Source organism: Vulpes vulpes, chromosome X (genome assembly GCF_048418805.1).
Source record: "Vulpes vulpes isolate BD-2025 chromosome X, VulVul3, whole genome shotgun sequence".
Taxonomy (NCBI): Eukaryota; Metazoa; Chordata; class Mammalia; order Carnivora; family Canidae; genus Vulpes; species Vulpes vulpes.
In genome coordinates this window covers 72,779,094-72,802,227 of record NC_132796.1, presented here as the reverse complement: position 1 = coordinate 72,802,227, position 23,134 = coordinate 72,779,094, and the positions used below count along the sequence as shown (strand labels likewise).

General features: G+C 38.6%; 1 protein-coding gene across 1 annotated transcript; it reads right to left on the bottom strand.

Moving 5' to 3' along the window:
• Positions 1-759: 759 nt before the first annotated feature.
• LOC112911548 (breast cancer metastasis-suppressor 1 homolog) lies at positions 760-17,550 on the bottom strand. The gene is made up of 3 exons (XM_072743510.1): positions 17,539-17,550; positions 11,100-11,164; positions 760-1,456 (listed from the first exon to the last, which is right to left on the bottom strand). Exons 1-3 carry the CDS (start codon positions 17,548-17,550, stop codon positions 946-948), a joined length of 588 nt encoding a protein of 195 aa, XP_072599611.1. The 3' UTR covers positions 760-945.
• Between the last annotated feature and the right edge of the window lie 5,584 nt (positions 17,551-23,134).

The window sequence follows — 23,134 nt, the reverse complement described above, 5'->3', positions numbered from 1 at the left end:
TCAACTAGGGGTAGGCGAGGGAAGCCATAAATATCCCTGAAAACAGAAGAATTCTGCTATCTGGATATCGCATCCTCTACCCTGCATAGCATTCAGTCCCAACCCCCTACCATTCCCATACTCTCTGGGAACATCATGCCCCTAGAGAGCCTGAACTCTCATCCTCAGCTGAATAGTCAAAGGGGAGGAACCACCTGAATCTGGGCAAAAGGAGGTATGTGCTGGTTACTTTCCCAGTGCGGGAGTGGGTTGGGAAGTTGGGTTTACCAGTCAGACTAGCTCCTAGCATTTGTAGGGCCATTAGGAGTCAAAAGTCAAAATGTCAGGGCACTGGAGTAGCTCAGTTGGTTGAGCATCTGACTCTTAATTTTGACTCAGGTCATGATCTGTGGATCATGGAATTGTTTTTTATTTTTTTTTGCAGGGTCCCAGGAAAGGTTTTAATTCCACTCCCTGAAATCTGTCAGACATCAAGAACCTCCTTGAGAAGACCTGGGGAGCCTGCCTTCTCACCTCCAACAATGGCCAGGAGAGACAGGCCCCTCAAAACATAATTTCTGCCTCAGAGTTCTCAGGATGCTCACTGGCTCGGTGACTAGTCTGAGGTCAGCAGGAAGGATGTTGCTTTGGCTTAAGAGGAGCCACATCTTTGGGAGGGTGAGGAGAAGGCTGATCTCTGTGGGGTGGGGGGGGTGGGCTCACTGGGGACAGGGAAGACAGTCTTGTCTGGTTAAGGCAGCTCTGGGCCACAGCTGTGCAGGCCCCAAGGAGGGCAGAGGAGTCCAGACCAGTGATAGCTGGAGGGGAAGGCCATGCAGCAGCACTGGGAAGCTGGCCAGGCAGACCCCGAGGGGCTTGTCAATCTGCCTTCCTATAGCAGGAAAATGCAAATCCTGGGTTTGCTGCCAGCTGCTCCAAGGGGGCCCTTGGCTCTGAAGAGCAGGGTCATGGTCCATCTGCTTTTCTCTTCTGAGGGGACACAGATGCCGTAGCCTTTTTGATGGCTGTCCAGTCCTCCAGGATGTCGATCTCTTGCAGCATATACACGATGTAAGGACCAGAAATGAGAGGTGCCTTCTTCCTCTTGCTGGGTGGCAGGGAGTCCCAGGTCTTTGCGCTGCTTCTGACGTGCAGTTTGTCATCCCACCACTCAGAGCTGATGTCCAGGCTCTGCCGGTCCTCTTCCAGCCTCTGGATCTGTTCTTGCAGCTCCCCCTGCAGCGCGTGGTGGAACAGCAGCTTCTTGCTCTCCAGGTGCTGTTTGGCTCCCTGCAGCTCACATTCATACTTATTCCGGATCACGTCCAGACAGAAGCCCTTGTAGATCCCTGTCACCTGAATGCAGATCTTGAGGCTCTGCTGCAGCTCCCCCAGAGGCTCTGTGTATTCAGGTGCTCTCTCAGCCCCTACTTCCTCCAGCCGCACCCTCAGCTGACTCATCCGTTCCCTGAACACCCCACTTACAACAGTGGACAGATCATCCAAGCAAAAAATCAACAAGGAAATAATGCCTTTGAATTATACACTGGATCAGATGACTTAACATATATATTTCCTAGAAACATACAAACTACTAAAACTGAAAAAGGAATAGAATTTTATTAATTCCTTCATAGAACCAGCTTAGTTTCATTGATCTGTTCTAGTGTTTTTTTTTTTTTAGTTTAGTTTCTATGTTGTTTAATTTTGCTCTAATCTTTATTATTTCCCTTCTTTTGCTGGTTTTAGGTTTTATTTGCTATTCCTTTTCTAGCTCATTTTAAGTGTAAGTTTCAGGTGTATTTGAGACTTTTCTTGCTTCTTGAGGTAGACAAGTATTGAAATATACTTCCAGAGTAGATCACATACTGGGTCACAGACTTATCAAAAGAAAAGGACCCAAATAAGTAAAATCATGAATGAAAGAGGAGAGATCACAACCAAGACCACAGAAATACAAACAATTATAAGACAATATTATGAAAAATGTATATGCCAACAAACTGCACAATCTGGAAGAAATGGCTAAATTCCTAGAAACATATAAGCTACCAAAACTGAAAGAGGAAGAAATAGAAAATTTGAACAGACTCATAACCAGCAAAGAAATCGAATCAGTAATCAAAACTCTCCCAATAAACAAAAGTCCAGGGTCAAATAGCTTCACAGGCGAATTCTACTAGACATATAAAGTAGAGTTAATGGCTATACTTCTCAAACTATTTTAAAAAATAGAAATGGAGGAGGGATGCCTGGGTGGCTCAATGGTTGAGCGTGTCTGCCTTTGGCTCAGAGCGTGATCCTGGAGTTCTTGGATCAATATCCGCATTGGACTCCCTGCTGGGAGCCTGCTACTCCCTCTGTCTATGTCTCTGCCTCTCTCTTTGTGTCTCTTATGAATAAATAAATAAAATCTTTTTTATATATTTTATTGGAGTTTGATTTGCCAACATGTAGTATAACACCCAGTGCTCATCCAAAGTTCCCCCCCTCACTGCCTGTCACCCAGTCACCCCATTTCCCTGCCCACCTCCCCTTCCACTACCCCTTGTTCATTTCCCATAATTTTGTCTCTCATGTTCTGTCACCCTCTCTGATATTTCCCACTCATTTTCTCTCCTTTCCCCTTTAACCCCTTTCACTATTTTTTATATACCCTAAATGAATGAAACCATATAGTGTTTGTCCTTCTCTGATTGACTTACTTTACTCAGCATAATATCCTCCAGTTCTATCCATGTTGAAGCAAGTGGTGGAAGGAGCCTCTGTGTCCATCGAAAAATGAATGGATAAATAAAAACTTTTAAAAAATAGAAATGGAGGAAAATTTCCAAACTCATTCCATGAGGTCAGTATTACCTTGATTTCAAAACAAGACAAAGACCCCACTAAAATGGAGAATTATAGGCCAATATTCTTAATGAACATGAATGCAAAACTTCTCAAAAAGATACTAGCAAATTGGATCCAACAGCACATTAAACAAATTATTCTCCACAATTAAGTAGGATTTATTCCTGGATTGCAGGGCTGTTCAATATCTGCAAATCAATTAACAGTATACATACATTAATTTTAAAAAGGATAAAATGATATGATCCTCTCAATAGATGCAGAAAAAGCATTCAACAGAGTAAAGTATCCATTCTTGGTAAAAACCCTCAATGAAGTAGGGATAGAGGGAACAAACCTCAACATCATAAAGACCGTATATGAAAGACCCACAGCAAATAACCTCGATGGAGAAAAACTGAGAGCTTTTCCTCTACAGTCAGGAACAAGACAGGGATATCCACTCATTTTTATTTAACATAGTACTAGTCCCTTGGCAATCAGACAAAACAAATAAGTAACAAGCACTCAAATCAGCAAAGAAGAAGTCAAACTCTCACTCTGCAAATGACATGATACTCTATGTGGAAAACACAAAAGACCCCACCTCAAAATTGCTAGAACTCATACAGGAATTCAGCAAAGTGGCAGGATATGAAATCAATGTACAGAAATCAGTTGCATTTCTCTACACGAACAATATTGTGGAGTTGATCCCATTTACAATTGCACCAAAAACCATAAGATACCTAGGAATAAACCTAACCAAAGGGGCAAAGGATCTGTACTCAGAAAACTATAGAACACTCATGAAAGAAGTTGAGGAAAAAAAAAAAAAAAGAAGTTGAGGAAGACACAAAGAAATGGAAAAATGTTCCATGCTCATGGATTAGAAGAACAAATATTGTTAAAATGTCTATACTACCCAAAGTAATCTACATATTTAATGTAATCTTTATTGAAATGCCGCCAGCATTTTTCACAGAGCTAAAACAAACTATCCTAAAATGTGTACAGAACCACGAAACAGGGCAGCCCGGGTGGATCAGAGGTTTAGCACCGCCCTTCAGTACAGGGCCTGATCCTGGAGACCCAGGGTTGAGTCCCATGTCAGGTTCCCTGCATGGTGCCTGCTTCTCCCTCTGCCTGTGTCTCTGCCTCTCTCCCTCCCTCCCCCCCCTCTCTCTCATAAATAAGTAAATAAAATCTTAAAAAAATAAAAGCCTGTTTTTTTAAAGAACCACAAAACACCCCAAATAGCCTTTTCATGAAAAAGAAAAGCAATGCTGGAGACAACACAATTCTGGATTTCAAGCCGTATTACAAAGCTGTAGTAATCAAGACAGTATGGTACTAGCATAAAAACAGGCACATAGATCAATGAAAGAGAATAGAAAACCCAGAAATGGACCTGAAACTGTCTGGTCAACTAATCTTCCACAAAGCAGGAAAGAATATCCAATGGAAAAAAAGTCTCTTCAATAAATGGTGTTAGGAAAACTAGACAGCTGCATACAAAAGAATGAAACGGTACCTCTTTCTTACAGCACACAGAAAAAATAAATTCAAAATGGATGAAAGACCTAAATGTGAGACAGGAAACCATCAAAATTCTAGAGGAGAACACAGGCAGCAACCTCTCTGACATTGGCCATAGTAACTTCTTGTTTGACTCATCTTGGGAGGCAAGGGAAACTAAAACAAAAATGAACTATTGGGACTTCATCAAGATAAATAGCTTTTGCACAGCAAAGGAAACAGTGAACAAAAGTAAAAGGCAGCCTATAGAATGGGAGAAGATATTTGCAAATGACATATCTGTTAAAGGGTTAATACCCAAAATCTATAAAGAACTTATAAAATTCAACACCCCAAAGGTAAATAATCCAGTTAAAGGGGCAGAAGACATGAATAGACATTTTGCCAAAGAAGACATACAGATGGCTAACAGGCTGAAAAGATGCTCAATATCACTTATCATCAGGGAAATAAAAATCGAAACCATTATAAGGTTTTTGGTGAGGATGTAGAGAAAGGGGAACCCTCTCACACTTTTGGAGGGAATGGAAACTAGTGCAGCCACTGTGGAAAACAATATGGGGCTGCCTCAAAAAATTAAAAATAGAACTACCCAATAATTGCACTACTAGGTATTTATCCAAACCCAAAATAATTCTTATTTGAAGGTGTACATGCACTCTGATGTTTATAGCAGCACTATCAACAATAGCCAAATTATGAAAAGAGCCCAAATACCATTGACTGATGAAAAGATAAAGAACTAGTGTATCTATACAATGGAATATTATTACACCATAAAAAAGAATAAAATCTTGCCATTTGCAACAAAGTGGTTGGAGCTAGAACGTATTAAGCTAAGGAAAATAAGACTCAGAGAAAGACAAATACCATATAATTTCAATCTTATGTGAAATTTAGAAGAAAAAACAAATGAACAAAAGGAAAGGGAAAAATAGGGAAGCAAACAATAAGACACCCTTAACTATGGAGGACAAACTGAGGGTTGGTGGAGGGAGGTAGGCAGAAGAAAGGCTAGATGGGTGATGGGTATTAAGGAGGTCACTTGTAATGAGCACTGGATGTTATACATAAGTGATAAATCACTAAATTCTATACCTGAAACCAATTTTACCATATATGTTAACTACCCAGAATTGAAATAAAAATATTACAATATTTAATACACACAGAGAGAGATATACCCAAATAAAATAATAACTGAAAAAATAAAATAAAATAATAACTGAAAGAGGATAACAACAAACACAGAAATACAAAGGATTGTAAGAAAACATTATGAAAAAATTACATGCCAACAATTTGACGAACTAGAAGAAATGGATAAATTCCCAGAAAATTATTACCACAACTGAAACAAAAAGAAATAGAAATTTGAACATACAAATTACCAGCAATGAAATTGAATCAGTAATCAAAAAACTCCCAACAAACCAAAGCTCAGGATCAGATTGCTTCATAGACAAATTTTACCAAATATTTAAGGAAGAGTTAATACCTATTTATGCCAAACTGTTCTGAAAAATGAAGGAGAAAGGAAAACTTCCAAATTCATTTTATGAGGCCAGTATTATGCTGATACCAAAACCAGGTAAAGACACCACAAAAGAGAAATACAGGCCAATATGTCTGATGCTTGGATGCAAAAGTCCTCAATAAAATACTAGCAATCTGAGTCCAATAATACATTTAAAAAAATCATTTGCCATCGTCAAGTAAGGTTTATTCCTGGGCTGCAAGCATGGCTCAATATTCACAAATCAATCAATGCGATACATCATATCGGTAAGAGAAAGGATAAAAAACATATGATCATTTCAATACATTCAGAAAAAGCATTTGATAAAAGTACAACCCCCATTCATGACAAAAGCCCTCAGCAATAGGGAACTTACCTAAACATAAAAAAGGCCATGTATGAAAAACCCACAATGAACATCATATTCAATGGGAAAATACTGAGAGTTTTCCAGCTAAGGTCAGGAACAAGACAAGGGTGTCCACTCTTACCACTTTTATTCAATATACTACTGGAAGTTCTAGCTACAGGAGTCAGACAACAAAAAGAAAGTAAAAGGCATCCAAATCGTGAGGTAGTAGTAAAACTTTCACTACTTGCAGATTACATAATACTATCTATAGAAAATCCCAGGGGGATCCCTGGGTGGCTCATTGGTTTAGCGCCTGCCTTCAGCCCAGGGCGTGATCCTGAAGTCCCAGGATCGAGTTCCACATCAGGCTCCCTACATGAAGCCTGCTTCTCCCTCTGCCTGTGTCTCTGCCTCTCTATCTCTCATGAATAAATAAATAAGATCTTTTTTTTAAAAAAAAAAAAGAAAGAAAGAAAATCCCAAATACTCTACCAAAAAAACTACTAGAACTGAAAATGAATTCAGTAAATTTGTAAAATACCAAATCAATGTAGAAAAATCTGTTGTACTCTTCTGTACTAAAATGAAGTGGCAGAAAGAGAAATTAAGAAAACAATCCCATTTATTGCACCAAATATAATAAGATATCTATGAACAAACCTAACCAAAGAGGTGAAAGGCCTGGATTCTGAAAACTATAAAACATTAGAGAAAGAAATTGAAGATGACACAAGGAAATGGAAAGATATTCCATGCCCATAGAAGAACAAATATTGTTAAAATGTCAGGGCATGATCCCAGGATGCGGGATCGAGTCCCGCATCAGTTGCCCTGTGGGAAGTCTGCTTCTCCCTCTGCCTATCCCTGTGTCTCTTATGAATAAATAAATAAATCTTAAAAAAAGAAAAATTGTCTATGCTACCCAAAGCAATCTGCACATTAATGCAATCCTTATCAAATACCTCCAGCATTTTCCACAGAACTATAATAAACAATCCTAAAATTTATTTGAAACCAAACAAGACTCCATAATGCCAAAGAAAGTTTGAAAAAGAAAAACAGCTGAAGGTATCACAATTCTAGGCTTGAAATTAAATTACAAAACTATAACAATCAAAGCATATGGTGCCAGCATAAAAATAGACACATACATCAATGGAACAGAATATACAAGGACGCCTGGGTGGCTCAGTGGTTGAGTTTCTGCCTTTGGCTCAGGGCGTGATCCTGGTCTGAGGATCAAGTCCCACACTGGGCTCCCTGTGAGGAGCCTGCTTCTTCCTCTGTCTATGTTTCTGCTTCTCTCTGTGTCTCTCAGGAATCAATAAATAAAATCTTTTTTTAAAGAACAGAATATACAACCCAGAAATAAACCCACAATTATATGGTCAATTAATCTTTGGCAAAAGAGAAATAATATACAATGGGAAAAAGACAGTCTTTCAAGAGGTGGTGTTGAGAAATCTTGATAGCTACATACAAAGGACAGGCACTGAGGAGGGCACTTGATGGGATGAACACTGGGTGTTATACTATATGTTGTCAAATCAAACTTCAATAAAATAAAAAAGGAATTAAACTGGACCATTTTCTTTTATAATACACATAAGTAACTCAAAATGGATTAAAAACCTAAATGTGAAACCTGAAGCCATAAATATTCTATATGAGAGCACAGGCAGAAATGTTCCTGACATTGGTCATAGCAATATTTTTCTAGATATGTCTCCTGAGGCAAGGGAAATAAAAGCAACAATAAACTTTGGGGACTTCATCAAAATACAAAGCTTCTGCAGAGTGAATGAAACAACAAAACTAAAAGGCCACCTACTGAATGGGAGAAGATATATCCAAATGACACATACAATAAAGGGTGAGTGTTCAAAATATGTAAATAACTTACAATACTCAACCCCCCAAAACAAAATAATCCACTTAAATAATGGGCAGAACACATGAACAGATATTTCTCTAAAGAAGACATCCAAATGGCTAAAAGATGCATGGAAAGATGCTTAGCATCACTCATTATTAGGGAAATGCAAATCAAAACTGCATTTAGGTATCACTTCACACCTGTCAGAATGGCTAAAATAAAAAAAAAAAAGAAACAGCAAGGTTGGTGAGAATGTGGAGAAAAAGGAACACTTGCCTACTGTTGGTGGGAATGCAAACTGTGTTAGCCAGTGTTATGACCGTACTGGAGATTTCTCAAAGAGTTAAAAATAGAACTACCCTACTATTCAGCAATAACACTACTGGGTATTTACCCAAAGAATACAAAAACACTAATTTGTAGGGATACCTGTACCCCTATGTTTATAGCAGCTTTATTTACAATAACCAAATTATGGAAGCAGCGCAAGTGTCCATTGATAGATGGATGTATAAAGATGATGTGGTATACATATACATTTGAATATTATTTAGCCATGAAAATATAGAAATCTTGCCATTTGCAATGACATAGATTGAGCTACAGGGTATAGATGATAAGAAAAATAAGTCAGTCAGAGAAAAACAAATGTCATATTATTTCACTCCATGTGGAATTTAAGAAAACAGAAGAAATGGGCAAAAGGAAAAAAAGAGTGAGAGGCAAACCAAGAAACAGATTCTTAAGCATAGAGAAAAAAACTGATGGTTACCAGAGGATAGGTGGCTGGGAAGATGGGTTATATAGGTGATGAGGATTAAGCAATGCACTTGTGATGAGTACCGGGTGTTATATGGAAGTGTTGAATCACTATATTGTACACTTGAAATTAATATTACACTGTATGCTAATTAACTGGAATTTATTTTTTTAATTAATTTTTATTGGTGTTCAATTTACCAACATACAGAAAAACACCCAGTGCTCATCCCGTCAAGTGTCCACCTCAGTGCCCGTCACCCATTCCCCTCCAACACCCGCCCTCCTCCCCTTCCACCACCCCTAGTTCGTTTCCCTGAGTTAGGAGTCTTTATGTTCTGTCTCCCTTCCTGATATTTCCCAACATTTCTTTTCCCTTCCTTTATATTCCCTTTCACTATTATTTATATTCCCCAAATGAATGAGAACATACACTGTTTGTCCTTCTCCGATTGACTTATTTCACTCAGCATAATACCCTCCAGTTCCATCCACGTTGAAGCAAATGGTGAGTATTTGTCATTGCTAATGGCTGAGTAATATTCCATTGTATACATAAACCACATCTTCTTTATCCATTCATCTTTCGATGGACACCGAGGCTCCTTCCACAGTTTGGCTATTGTGGACATTGCTGCTAGAAACATCGGGGTGCAGGTGTCCCGGCGTTTCATTGCATCTGAGTCTTTGGGGTAAATCCCCAACAGTGCAACTGCTGGGTCGTAGGGCAGGTCTATTTTTAACTCTTTGAGGAACCTCCACACAGTTTTCCAGAGTGGCTGCACCAGTTCACATTCCCACCAACAGTGCAAGAGGGTTCCCTTATCTCCGCATCCTCTCCAACATTTGTGGTTTCCTGCCTTGTTAATTTTCCCCATTCTCACTGGAGTGAGGTGGTATCTCATTGTGGTTTTGATTTGTATTTCCCTGATGGCAAGTGATGCAGAGCATTTTCTCATGTGCATGTTGGCCATGTCCATGTCTTCCTCTGTGAGATTTCTCTTCATGTCTTTTGCCATTTCATGATTGGATTGTTTGTTTCTTTGGTGTTGAGTGTAATAAGTTCTGGGTGATATGCTATATGTTGGAAAATTGAACTCCAATTAAAAAAATAAATTAAGAGGAGGGGCAAGATGGCTGAAGAGTAGGGTCCCCAAATCACCTGTCCCCAACAAATTACCTAGATAACCTTCAAATCATCCTGAAAATCTATGAATTCGGCCTGAGATTTAAAGAGAGACCAGCTGGAATGCTACAGTGAGAAGAGTTCGCGCTTCTATAAAGGTAGGAAGACGGGAAAAAAGAAATAAAGAAACAAAAGGCCTCCAAGGGAGAGGGACCCCGCGAGGAGCTGGGCTAAGGCCGGGGCGAGTGTCCCCAGGACAGGAGAGCCCCGTCCCGGAGAAGCAGGAGCTGCACCAACCTTCCTGGGCGGAAAGGGGCTCGCAGGGAGTTAGAGCAGGACCCAGGAGAGCGGGGCTGCCCTCGGGCTCCCTGGGACACTAACAGGCACCTGAGGCGCGTGCAGGAGAGTGCGCCAAGCTCCCTAAAGGGCTGCAGCGGGCACGGTGGGACCCGGAGCAGCTCAGAGGGGCTCGGGCGGTGGCTCCGCGGAGGGGGCTGCGTGGCTCCTGGAGCAGCTCGGAGGGACTCAGGCGGCGGCTCTGCGGAGGCGGCTGCGCACCTGGGAGCGCGAATCCAACAGCGCAAGCCCCGGAGCACAGGGCACAGGGCGCTGGGACACAGCCCAGGATCCGGCCTCCCCCCGGGGCAGGCAGAGGCCGAGAGGGCCCAGGACAGCAAGGACGCTCCTGCCCCGAGCTGAGCAGATCAGCGGCCCCGCCGGGAACCTCCAAGCCCAGCAGACAGAGAGCCCTGGAGTTACTGTGGGGGCTGAATCCAGGTTCCCAGAGCTGCCGCCCCGCCACTGTGGCTGTTCCTTCTGGGGCCTCACGGGGTAAACAACCCCCACTGAGCCCTGCACCAGGCAGGGGGGAGAGCAGCTCCCACAAGTGCTAACACCTGAAAATCAGCACAACAGGCCCCTCCCCCAGAAGACCAGCTGGACGGACCAGTTCCAGGGGAAGTCAAGGGACTCAAAGTATACAGAATCAGAAGATACTCCCACGTGTTTTTTGTTTTGTTTTGTTTTGTTTTTTCTTTCTATCTTTTTGATTTCTGATTCAAAGATATCAGAAGATACTCCCACGTGTTTTTTTTTGTTTTGTTTTGTGTTTTTTTCTTTCTTTTTGATTTCTGATTGCTTCTTTTGATTTTTCAAAGTATTTCTGATTGCTTCTTTTGATTTCTTTTCAAAGTATACAGAATCAGAAGATACTCCCACGTGTTTTTTGTTTTTTTTATTTTGTTTTGTGTTATTTTTTTATCTTTCTTTCTTTTTGATTTCTGATTGCTTCTTTTGATTTCTGATTGAATTCCCCCCTCTTTTTTTCACCTTTCTTCATTTTTCTTTCTCATTTTCTTCTCTTTTTTCCCTTTTTTTCTTCTTCCTCTTTTTTCTTTTTTTCTTTTCTTTCCTTCCCTCTCTTTTCTTCCTTTTCCCAATACAACTTGTTTTTGGCCACTCTGCACTGAGCAAATAACTAGAAGGAAAACCTCACCTCAAAAAAAAAAAAAAAAAAAGATTCAGAAACAGTCCTCTCCCCCACAGAGTTACAAAATCTGGATTACAATTCAATGTCAGAAAGCCAATTTAGAAGCACTATTATACAGCTACTGGTGGCTCTAGAAAAAACCATAAAGGACTCAAGAGACTTCATGACTGCAGAATTTAGATCCAATCAGGCAGAAATTAAAAATCAATTAAATGAGATGCAATCCAACCTAGAAGTCCTAACGATGAGGCTTAACGAGGTGGAAGAACGAGTGAGTGACATAGAAGACAAGTTGATGGCAAAGAGGGAAACTGAGGAAAAAAGAGACAGACAATTAAGAGACCATGAAGACAGATTAAGGGAAATAAACGACAGACTGAGGAAGAAAAACCTACGTTTAATTGGGGTTCCTGAGGGCGCTGAAAGGGCCAGAGGGCCAGAATATGTATTTGAACAAATCCTAGCTGAAAACTTTCCGAATCTGGGAAGGGAAACAGGCATTCAGATCCAGGAAATAGAGAGATCCCACCCTAAAATCAATAAAAACCGTTCAACACCTCAACATTTAATTGTGAAGCTTGCAAATTCCAAAGATAAAGAGAAGATCCTTAAAGCAGCAAGAGAAAAAAAGTCCCTCACTTTTATGGGGAGGAATATTAGGGTAACAGCAGACCTCTCCACAGAGACCTGGCAGGCCAGAAAGGGCTGGCAGGATATATTCAGGGTCCTAAATGAGAAGAACATGCAGCCAAGAATACTTTATCCAGCAAGGCTCTCATTCAAAATGGAAGGAGAGATAAAGAGCTTCCAACACAGGCAGGAACTGAAAGAATATGTGACCTCCAAACCAGCTCTGCAAGAAATTTTAAGGGGGACTCTTAAAATTTCCCTTTAAGAAGAAGTTAAGTGGAACAATCCACAAAAACACGGACTGAATAGATATCATGGTGACACTAAACTCATATCTGTCAATAGTAACTCTGAACGTGAACGGGCTTAATGACCCCATCAAAAGGCACAGGGTTTAAGACTGGATAAAAAAGCAGGACCCATCTATTTGCTGTCTACAAGACCTCATTATAGACAGAAGGACACATACAACCTGAAAATAAAAGGTTGGAGAACCATTTACCATTCAAATGGTCCTCAAAAGAAAGCAGGGGTAGCCATCCTCATATCAGATAAATTAAAATTTACCCCGAAGACTATAGTGAGAGATGAAGAAGGACACTATCTCATACTCAAAGGATCTATCCAACAAGAGGACTTAACAATCCTCAGTATATATGCCCCGAATGTGGGAGCTGCCAAATATTTAAACCAGTTAATAACCAAACTGAAGAAATATTTTGATAATAATACACTTATACTTGGTGACTTCAATCAAGCTCTTTCTGCCCTTGATAGGTCTTCTAAGCACAACATCTCCAAAGAAACGAGAGCTTTAAATGATACACTGGACCAGATGGATTTCACAGATATCTACAGAACTTTACATCCAAACTCAACTGAATACACATTCTTCTCAAGTGCACATGGAACTTTCTCCAGAATAGACCACATACTGGGTCACAAATCGGGTCTGAACCTATACCAAAAGATCGGGATAGTCCCCTGTATATTCTCAGACCATAATGCCTTGAAATTAGAACTTAATCCCAACAAGAAGTTTGGAAGGACCACAAACACGTGGAGGTTAAGGACCATCCAGCTAAAAGATGAAAGGGTCAACCAGGAAATTAAGGAAGAATTGAAAAGATTCATGGAAACTAATGAGAATGAAGATACAACTGTTCAAAATCTTTGGGATTCAGCAAAAGCAGTCCTGAGGGGGAAATACATCGCAATACAAGCATCCATTCAAAAACTGGAAAGAACTCAAATTCAAAAGCTCACCTTACACATAAAGGAGCTAGAGAAAAAGCAGCAAATGGACCCCACCCCCAGCAGCAGAAGAGAGTTAATTAAAATTCGAGCAGAACTAAATGAAATCGAGACCAAAAGAACTGTGGAACAGATCAACAGAACCAGGAGTTTGTTCTTTGAAAGAATTAATAAGATAGATAAACCATTAGCCAACCTTATCAAAAAGAAGAGATAGAAGACTCAATAAAATCATGAATGAGAAAGGAGAGATCACTACCAACACCAAGGAAATACAAACGATCTTAAAAACATATTATGAACAGCTATACGCTAATAAATTAGGAAATCTATAAGAAATGGACGCATTCCTGGAAAGTCATAAACTACCAAAACTGGAGCAGGAAGCAATAGAAAACCTGAACAGGCCAATAACCAGGGAGGAAATTGAAGCAGTCATCATTAACCTCCCAAGACACAAGAGTCCAGGGCCAGATGGCTTCCCAGGGGAATTCTATCAAACGTTTAAAGAAGAAATCATACCCATTCTACTAAAGCTGTTTAGAAAGATAGAAAGAGATGGATTACTTCCAAATTCGTTCTATGAGGCCAGCATCACCTTATTTCTGAAACCAGACAAAGACCCCACCAAAAAGGAGAATTACAGACCAATATCCCTGATGAACATGGATGCAAAAATTCTCAACAAGATACTAGCCAATAGGATCCAACAACACATTAAGAAAATTATTCACCATGACCAAGTAGGATTTATCCCCGGGACACAAGGCTGGTTCAAAACTCGTAAAACCATCAATGTGATTCATCATATCAGCAAGAAAAAAACCAAGAACCATATGATCCTCCCATTAGATGCAGAGAAAGCATTTGACAAAATACAACATCCATTCCTGATCAAAACACTTCAGAGTGTTGGGATAGAGGGAACTTTCCTCAACATCTTGAAAGTCATCTACGAAAAGCCCACAGCAAATATCATTCTCAGTGGGGAAGCACTGGGAGCCTTTCCCCTAAGATCAGGAACAAGACAGGGATGTCCACTCTCACCACTGCTATTCAACATAGTACTGGAAGTCCTCGCCTCAGCAATCAGACAACAAAAAGACATTAAAGGCATTCAAATTGGCAAAGAAGAAGTCAAACTCTCCCTCTTCGCCGATGACATGATACTCTACATAGAAAACCCAAAAGCCTCCACCCCAAGATTGCTAGAACTCATACAGCAATTTGGTAGCGTGGCAGGATACAAAATCAATGCCCAGAAATCAATGGCATTTCTATACACTAACAATGAGACTGAAGAAAGAGAAATTAAGGAGTCAATCCCATTTACAATTTCCCATTTGCACCCAAAGCATAAGATACCTAGGAATAAACCTCACCAAAGAGGTAAAGGATCTATACCCTAAAAACTACAGAACACTCCTGAAAGAAATTGAGGAAGACACAAAGAGATGGAAAAATATTCCATGCTCATGGATTGGCAGAATTAATATTGTGAAAATGTCAATGTTACCCAGGGCAATTTACACGTTTAATGCAATCCCTATCGAAATACCATGGACTTTCTTCAGAGAGTTACAACAAATTATTTTAAGATTTGTGTGGAATCAGAAAAGACCCCGAATAGCCAGGGGAATTTTAAAAAAGAAAACCATATCTGGGGGCATCACAATACCAGATTTCAGGTTGTACTACAAAGCTGTGGTCATCAAGATAGTGTGGTACTGGCATAAAAACAGACACATAGATCAATGGAACAGAATAGAGAACCCAAAAGTGGACCCTGAACTTTATGGTCAACTAATATTCGATAAAGGAGGAAAGACTATCCATTGGAAGAAAGACAGTCTCTTCAATAAATGGTGGTGGGAAAATTGGACATCCACATGCAGAAGAATGAAACTGGACCACTCTCTTTCACCATACACAAAGATAAACTCAAAATGGATGAAAGATCTAAATGTGAGACAATATTCCATCAAAATCCTAGAGGAGAACACAGGCAACACCCTTTTTGAACTGGGCCACAGTAATTTCTTGCAAGATACATCCACAAAGGCAAAAGAAACAAAAGCAAAAATGAACTATTGGGACTTCATCAAGATAAGAAGCTTTTGCACAGCAATGGATACAGTCAACAAAACTAAAAGACAACCTACAGAATGGGAGAAGATATTTGCAAATGACATATCAGATAAAGGGCTAGTTTCCAAAATCTATAAAGAACTTATTACACTCAACAGCAAATAAACAAACAATCCAATCATGAAATGGGCCAAAGACATGAAGAGAGATCTCACAGAGGAAGACATGGACATTGCCAACATGCACATGAGAAAATGCTCTGCATCCCTTGCCATCAGGGAAATACAAATCAAAACCACAATGAGATTCCACCTCACTCCAGTGAGAATGGGGAAAATTAACAAGGCAGGAAACAACAAATGTTGGAGAGGATGCGGAGATTAGGGAACCCTCTTGCACTGTTGGTGGCAATGTGAACTGGTGCAGCCACTCTGGAAAACTGTGTGGAGGTTTCTCAAAGAGTTAAAAATAGACCTGCCCTACGACCCAGCAGTTGCACTGTTTGGGATTTACCCCAAAGACTCAGATTCAATGAAACGCCGGGACACCTGCACCCCGATGTTTCTAGCAGCAATGTCCACAATAGCCAAACTGTGGAAGGAGCCTCGGTGTCCATCGAAAGATGAATGGATAAAGAAGATGTGGTTTATGTATACAATGGAATATTACTCAGCCATTAGAAATGACAAATACCCACCATTTGCTTCAACGTGGATGGAACTGCAGGGTATAATGCTGAGTGAAGTAAGTCAATCTGAAAAGGATAAACAGTGTATGTTCTCATTCATTTGGGGAATATAAATAATAGTGAAAGGGAATATAAGGGAAGGGAGAAGAAATGTGTGGGAAATATCAGGAAGGGAGACAGAACATAAAGACTCCTAACTCTGGGAAACGAACTAGGGGTGGTGGAAGGGGAGGAGGTCGGAGGGTGGGGGGGAATGGGTGACGGGCACTGAGGGGGACACTGAGGGATGAGCACTGGGTGTTTTTCTGTATGTTGGTAAATTGAACACCAATAAAAATTAATTTATTAAAAAAGTAAATAAAACAAAACAAAATAAAATAAATAAAATAAAATAAAATAAAATAAAATAAAATAAAATAAAATAAAATAAAATAAAATAAAATAAAATCTTCACACCTGACTTTCCAGAATGCACATTTTCCTATGTAGGCCAGTCCCCTCTCAGTTTTTTCAGTTAAGTCAAAACTATGTGTTCCTCTTTCCCCATATATTTTTGCTTGTTAGTGTATTTCTTGAGCTGTTTTAATATTTCTTTCCTCTCTGTGAAATGGGTTTTTAAAAAACTTGGGACCGCCAAGTTGTAAAGATGTATGATTTTACCTGTTATACCACAGGTAGACTGTGCAGTTGAGAGGAGTGAATTGATACCTTGTATTTGTTTTTAAAATTAAATTAATCCTGGATAAGAGTTGCTTTTTTTTTTTAGGAGTTAGTCCTTGACCACTAGTTTGGTACCATCTCTATTTTGGGTGACCTGTTTCACCAGCAGTCCTGTTACTCTCCATGACTGTGTAAGTGCTTATAATATAATAAATTGCTTTTCTACAAAAAAAAGAACTATTTTCTCTGCTTCATGCATGTCATGGCTGCCATCTTGAGGTTTCTCCCTTGTCTAGATCCAGGTTTCTGTCAATAGACATGACTTCTGTATAGGAGAAATTATACTTGGACTAACTTCCCTGGCAGTTTTGAGTTCCACTACTTTGATGTCAAGATATCTCATGAAAGTGGTGTGGATCTAAATGCAGAGATGCCTCTGAGATCATCTGGAACACTTGGCGGAGGATATGTGTGATACAGAGATTAGCTCAAGAATAAAGGGGAGAACTCTTCAGCTTCTTCCTTTCCACTTGGCTTTGCTGCTGTGGCAAGGTGTGAATTTAAGCAGAAAATAACCCATTCAACATTCTACTTAGTGACCCAAACAAATGTATGGGTAATCTCATCTTTTAAATCTAGCCACAACAGCCCATGTTTACAAACAGCTTAACTATTAAAACTCTTAAAGAATGATATGATTGGGAGCACGTCAGGAGAAGGTGTTAAGGAAGGGCACCATTACCTTACCATAAACCCCATGGAGTGACTTTTCCCCCTACATGTTCTACTTCTTAAAAAGAAGTTCTGCCAGGGTCTTTGGTCTCTATTGATAAGTTTGCACACATTGCCTATGTTGGGTCAGATGTATGTCACTGATATGCTTATGTCACTTTGCTCTAATTTTCTAGGGATGTGACTGAGGAAACTTCCAGGGGATCTTCCAAAGAGTCAAGACATGGTGAGCTACGTTCTTGTCTCTGAATCTTTTGCCAAAGCAGGAATTTGCTGAGACGTGTCTTATCCCCTCAGCTCTTTGGTCATCACAGGTAGCACTGTGGGCATTGGAGTAAATTATTTCTAGTACACTGTCCTTTGGTACAGAGTTCAACCCACTGTCTCTGTCTTGGGCTCCTTCTGGTTATCAAAAAGCCTTTCTATTACAAACTTCTGTTTAAATACAAAGATGATTTATATAAACAGAGCTTCATGCCTTCTCACCAATTATTTTCAGACTGAACTACTTTCTCTTATGGATAATTTTATTACATGAGATGGTATGACAATTTTAGGAGGCCAACTTAATGCAGGTTTTTACCGACACTGCTTCAGAATCCTAGTATCAGTTATGAACTAACTGTTCTCCTTTTTCAAATGGTAGATATATGCAACAGCTTTTCCAGACATTCACTTAAATTTACCATTTCTTTAGGCAACGACAAAAATGTTTTTTTTTAATTAATTTTTATTGGTGTTCAATTTACCAACATACAGAAAAACACCCAGTGCTCATCCCGTCAAGTGTCCACCTCAATGTTTTGAGTGAATTTTGTATATGTAGGGATTGTGACACAATATTGTCGCAACCTTGATAGATGTGAGTTTTTATCATGAATGGATTTCGTACTTTGTCAAGCACTTTTTTGCATCTATTGAAAAGATTATATGTTTTTTATCCTTTCTTTTATTAATGTGATGTATCATGTTGATTGAGAGTATTAAACCACCTTTGCATCCCTGGAATAAACTTTACTTGATTGTAGTGAACTATTTTCTAATGCATTTTGGATTTGATTTGCTTATATTTTGTCGAGGATTTTTGCATCCATGTTTGTCAGAGATATTGGCCTGCAGTTTTCTTTTCCTTTTTATCCTTTTCCTTTCAATTCCTTTCCTTTTAAAAAAGATTTTGCTTATTTATTTGAGAGAGAGAAAGACTGGCATGAGCAGGGAGGAGAAGGAGAGGGAGAGGGAGAAGCAGAGTCTCTGCTGAGCAGGGAAGCCAAATGTGGGGCTTGATCCCAGGACCCCAATATCACGACCTAAACTGAAAGCAGATGCTTAACTGACTGGGCACTCAGGTGCCCCTCCTTTCTTTTCTTTTTTTGAAATTTCCTTATTTTGTTTTGGTATCAGAACTCCAATATCAGCAATATTGGCCTCATACAATGAATTAGGAATCTCTTCTTCCTTTTGTATTTTTTGGAAAAGTTTGAGATGAATAGGTATTAACTCTTCTTTAAATGTTTGGTAGAATTCACCTGTGAAGACATATGGTCCTAGACTTTTGTTTGCTGGCAGTTTTTTTGATAAGTGATTCACTTTTACAGCTAATACTTATTATGTTCACATTTTCTGTTTCTTCCTGATTTGGTTTTCAAAGGCCAAATGTTTCTAGGAATTTATATATTTCTTCTAGTTTTCCAATTTGTCGTCACACATTTTTTCACAATATTCTCTTATAATCCTTTGTATTTCTGTGGTGTCCGTTGTTATTTCTCCTCTTTCATTTCTGATTTTATTGGATTCTGTCTTTTTTTATGAATCTGTATAAAGATTTATAAACCTTGTTGATGTTTTCAAAGAACAAGTTCCTGGTTTCCTTGATCTGTTCTATTGTATTTTTAGTCTCTATTTCATTATTTCGGCTCTATCTTCATTATTTCCTTCCTTCTAGCAGCTTTGTTTGATCTTTGTCTAGCTCCTTTAAGTGTAAGGTTAGGTTATCTGAGATTTTTCTTACTTCTTGAGGTAGGCTTTCACTGTTATCATCTTCTCTCTTAGAGCAACTTTTGGTGTATCCCAAAGATTTTGGACCATTGTGTTGTCATTTTCATCCATCTCCATGTATTTCTTCATTACTCTCATTTCCTGGTTATCTCATTATTTAGTAGCAGGTTATTTAACCTCCATGTATTTGTGTCCTTTCCACTTTTTTTGTTGTGATTAATTTCTAGTTTCATAGCTGTATTTTTTTTTATTCATTCAGTTCCTCTATGTGTTTTGAATGGAGCATTTAATCCATATATATTCAGTTATTATTGATAGATATGTCCTTATTGCAATTTTGTTACTTCTTTTACAGTTTCTTTGTAGTTCTTCTCTGTTCCTTTCTTCTCTTATGCTCTTCCTTTTAAATTTGATTGCTTACATTAGTGATATGTTTGGATGGCTTTATTTCTTGCATATCTATTATAGATTTTTTTTATTATCATTAGGTTAATATATAACTTCCTATGCATATAGCACTCTATATTAAATTGATGGTCACTTAAATTTGAACCCATTCTAAAAGCACTAAATCTATACTCCCTTCTTCCATGTTTCATGCACATGTCATTCTTTACATCCTTTTATTTTGTGACTCCTTTGCCTGATTTTTATAGATATGATTGATTTTACTGCTTTTGTGCTTTAACCTCTGTACTGGTTTTATAAGTACTTAATATATTACATTCATTATGTTTGTATGTTCCTTTGAGGGTTTTTTTTCCTCTCTTAATTTTCTTACTCCTGATTATGGCCTTTCCTTTCCACTCAAAGAAGCCCCATTTAACATTTCTTATAAGGTTAGTTTAGTGATGAATTCCTTTAACTTTTCTTTTTTTTCTTTTTTTAAAGATTTTATTTATTTATTCATGAGAGATAGAGAGGCAGAGGGAGAAGCAGGCTCCATGCAAGTCCTGATATGGGACTTGATCCCAGGACTCCAAGATCACGCCCTGGGCTGAAGGCAGGTGCTAAACTGCTGAGCCACCCAGGAATCCCCTTTAACTTTTCTTTGGGAATTTTTTTCTCCTTATATTCTGAATGATAGCCTTGCTGGATTGGGTATTCTTGGTTGCAGGTTATTTTCCTTCTGGCACTTTGAATATATCATAAAACTCCCTTCTGGCCTGAAAAGCTTCTGCTGAAGAATCAGCTGATAGCCTTATGTATTTCTCTTGTGCGTAACTGTTTTCTTGTTCTTTTATTTAATTTAAAATTCTCTCTTTATTATCACTTTTTGCCATTTTAATTATTATATCTTGGTGTGGACCTCCTTGTATTGATTTTGCTGGGAGCTCTCTATGCCTCCTGGATCTGGATGTCTGTTTCCTTCCTAGATTAGGGAATTTTTCAGTGATTGTTCTTCAAATGAGTTTTCTACCTTCTTTTCTCTCTCTTCTTCTGGAATTCTTATAATGCAAATGTTATTACTCTTGATGGTGGTACTGAGTTCCCTTAATATATTCTTATTTTTTAAATAATTTAAACAAACTTTCCTATTTAGTTTGATTACTTTCCATTACTCTCTCTTCCAGCTCACTGATCCATTCTTGTGCTTTCTCTAGTTTACTTTTTATCTCCTCTAGTGTATTTTTAATTTCAGTTAATAAGCTCTTCATTTCTGATTATTTTAAAATATTTTCTATATCTTTCTTGAAGATTTTACTGAGATCCTCCACTCATTTCTAAAGTCCAGTAAGAATCTTTATTACCTTTACTTTGAATTCTCTATCAGGCATATTGATCATCTCCATTTAATTTAATGCTATTGCTGTGATTTTGTCCTGTTCTTTAATTTGTGACATATTCCTCTGACTCCTTATTTTGTTTAACCCTCTGTGTTTGTTTCCATGTATTAGGAAAATCAGCTAAAGCTCCCTTTTTTAATATTTGACTGATGACAACTTTTAAACCTCACCTCTGTCTCTCTCTTCTGCCCCATATCTGATAAGCTTTTAAATGCACCCTTCTTTAGCACCAGGTGGAGAACCAAGCCACATGAGCCTATATAAAGAAATCCTTACTCTGTCCCCAACCCTTAAATACCTTAAAAATCCCAAGTCAGTCTCCTTTCCTTATTTTCTCAATACATTTTTTAACATGCTTGTGAGTTCCACCATGCTCTCCCTAGTAGCCTCATTATATGAATAATAAACTTTTACATATCCTTTTGCTGTATGTTTGGCATCATCAGTCTTGATATCTGCATCAAATTATAGGTGGAGATCTATCCTATTTCTTCCAGTGGCTGCATCAAAGGGACACACTAGATTAAATGTGATGTACTCATATATTGAGTTTTGAGAGTGAGAGGAAAAACTCTATTGCCAAATCTATCTGGTACTTCCAGTTTGCTTACTGTACACTCAGATATGTGGAAATATGTAGGGCCTTTATCTGTGTATAGCTGGTTTGGCCATCCTCATTGGATCCATCCACACCCGGCTTTGCTTAGTTCATTACCCTCTGACTGTACTGTTGACAAACCAGTTTCTCACAATGGCCTTGCCATTCACCAAGTCATTCTATTATGATATTGGGCACATAAATGGTTGAAGGGTGGGGTGGGGAGATGAGAGTCATTGGTGGCTTATTTGGCCCTGGCATTGGAGAAAAGGCTCCTAGAATTCAGATGGCTTCTTCTGTACCCTCATTTGCTTCTACTGGAAGGTAAATGCTCTATGCTGTGCACTGGATTGGTGACTGCTGAGGTTTGACTGGTGCTGGTGGTTTTAGGAGGATAACTGCCTGGCATTGACTGCTTGGACTTGTGATCCTTGTTATTTTAGCTGTGGTATTGTAGTCCCTGAAGGTTGTGGCCTCTTTGCTGTAACCATTGTTATAATAGGTATTCAGTAAGTGGGTACTTTTATTAGGATATGTATGTGTATATATATATTTATAAATGTATATACATAGACACACATATACACATGAACACATGTATATGTGTAATATATATTTATAAAATAACAAAATAAAAATAATAAAGTGAATAAATTTATTGTTACTGAGGAGGCAATTAAAGACAAAAAATGATTGAGGATTATGGTAAGGAGAAAATGAGATCATCTGCAGAAAGTACTGGTTACTGAGGATATCTATAATGGTAAAGGTATATATGGTAGTATTATACAATTATATATGTATAATTGTATATATATGTTTTTTCATAAACACACAGGCTGGAAAAGCATTTTGCAATATTCCTTTTGAGTTAACAAATCTGTCTCATCCCATTTCCACTACAGAATGTTAACACTACTTTTTTGATAATCAGAAAACATGGTTATTTTCCGCTCACTTTTTAAGATTAAATACTTCATTTTAAAATCCTTGTAAATTTACATGTAGTTGTAATAAAAAAATCATAGAGATTCCTTTTACCCTTTACTCAGTTTCCTCAAATTGTAATATCTTGCAGAATATTAGTACATTATCATAAGCAGCATATTGACATTGATATAGTGAGGAGATAGAAAAGTTCCATCAATATAGTTATCCCTCACCTGGCCAAGATGCTTAGTCTTGAGAATTTAGGGGTTTTTTAAAATCTTTTTTTATTGGAGTTCAATTT

Excerpts from the sequence above, each read along its gene's own strand:
- LOC112911548 (XM_072743510.1), bottom strand. Across the intron at positions 1,457-11,099 it reads CAATCAGAAATCAAAAAGAA|GGTGTTCAGGGAACGGATGA; the intron begins AGAAAAAAACAC and ends TGTTGTAAGTGG.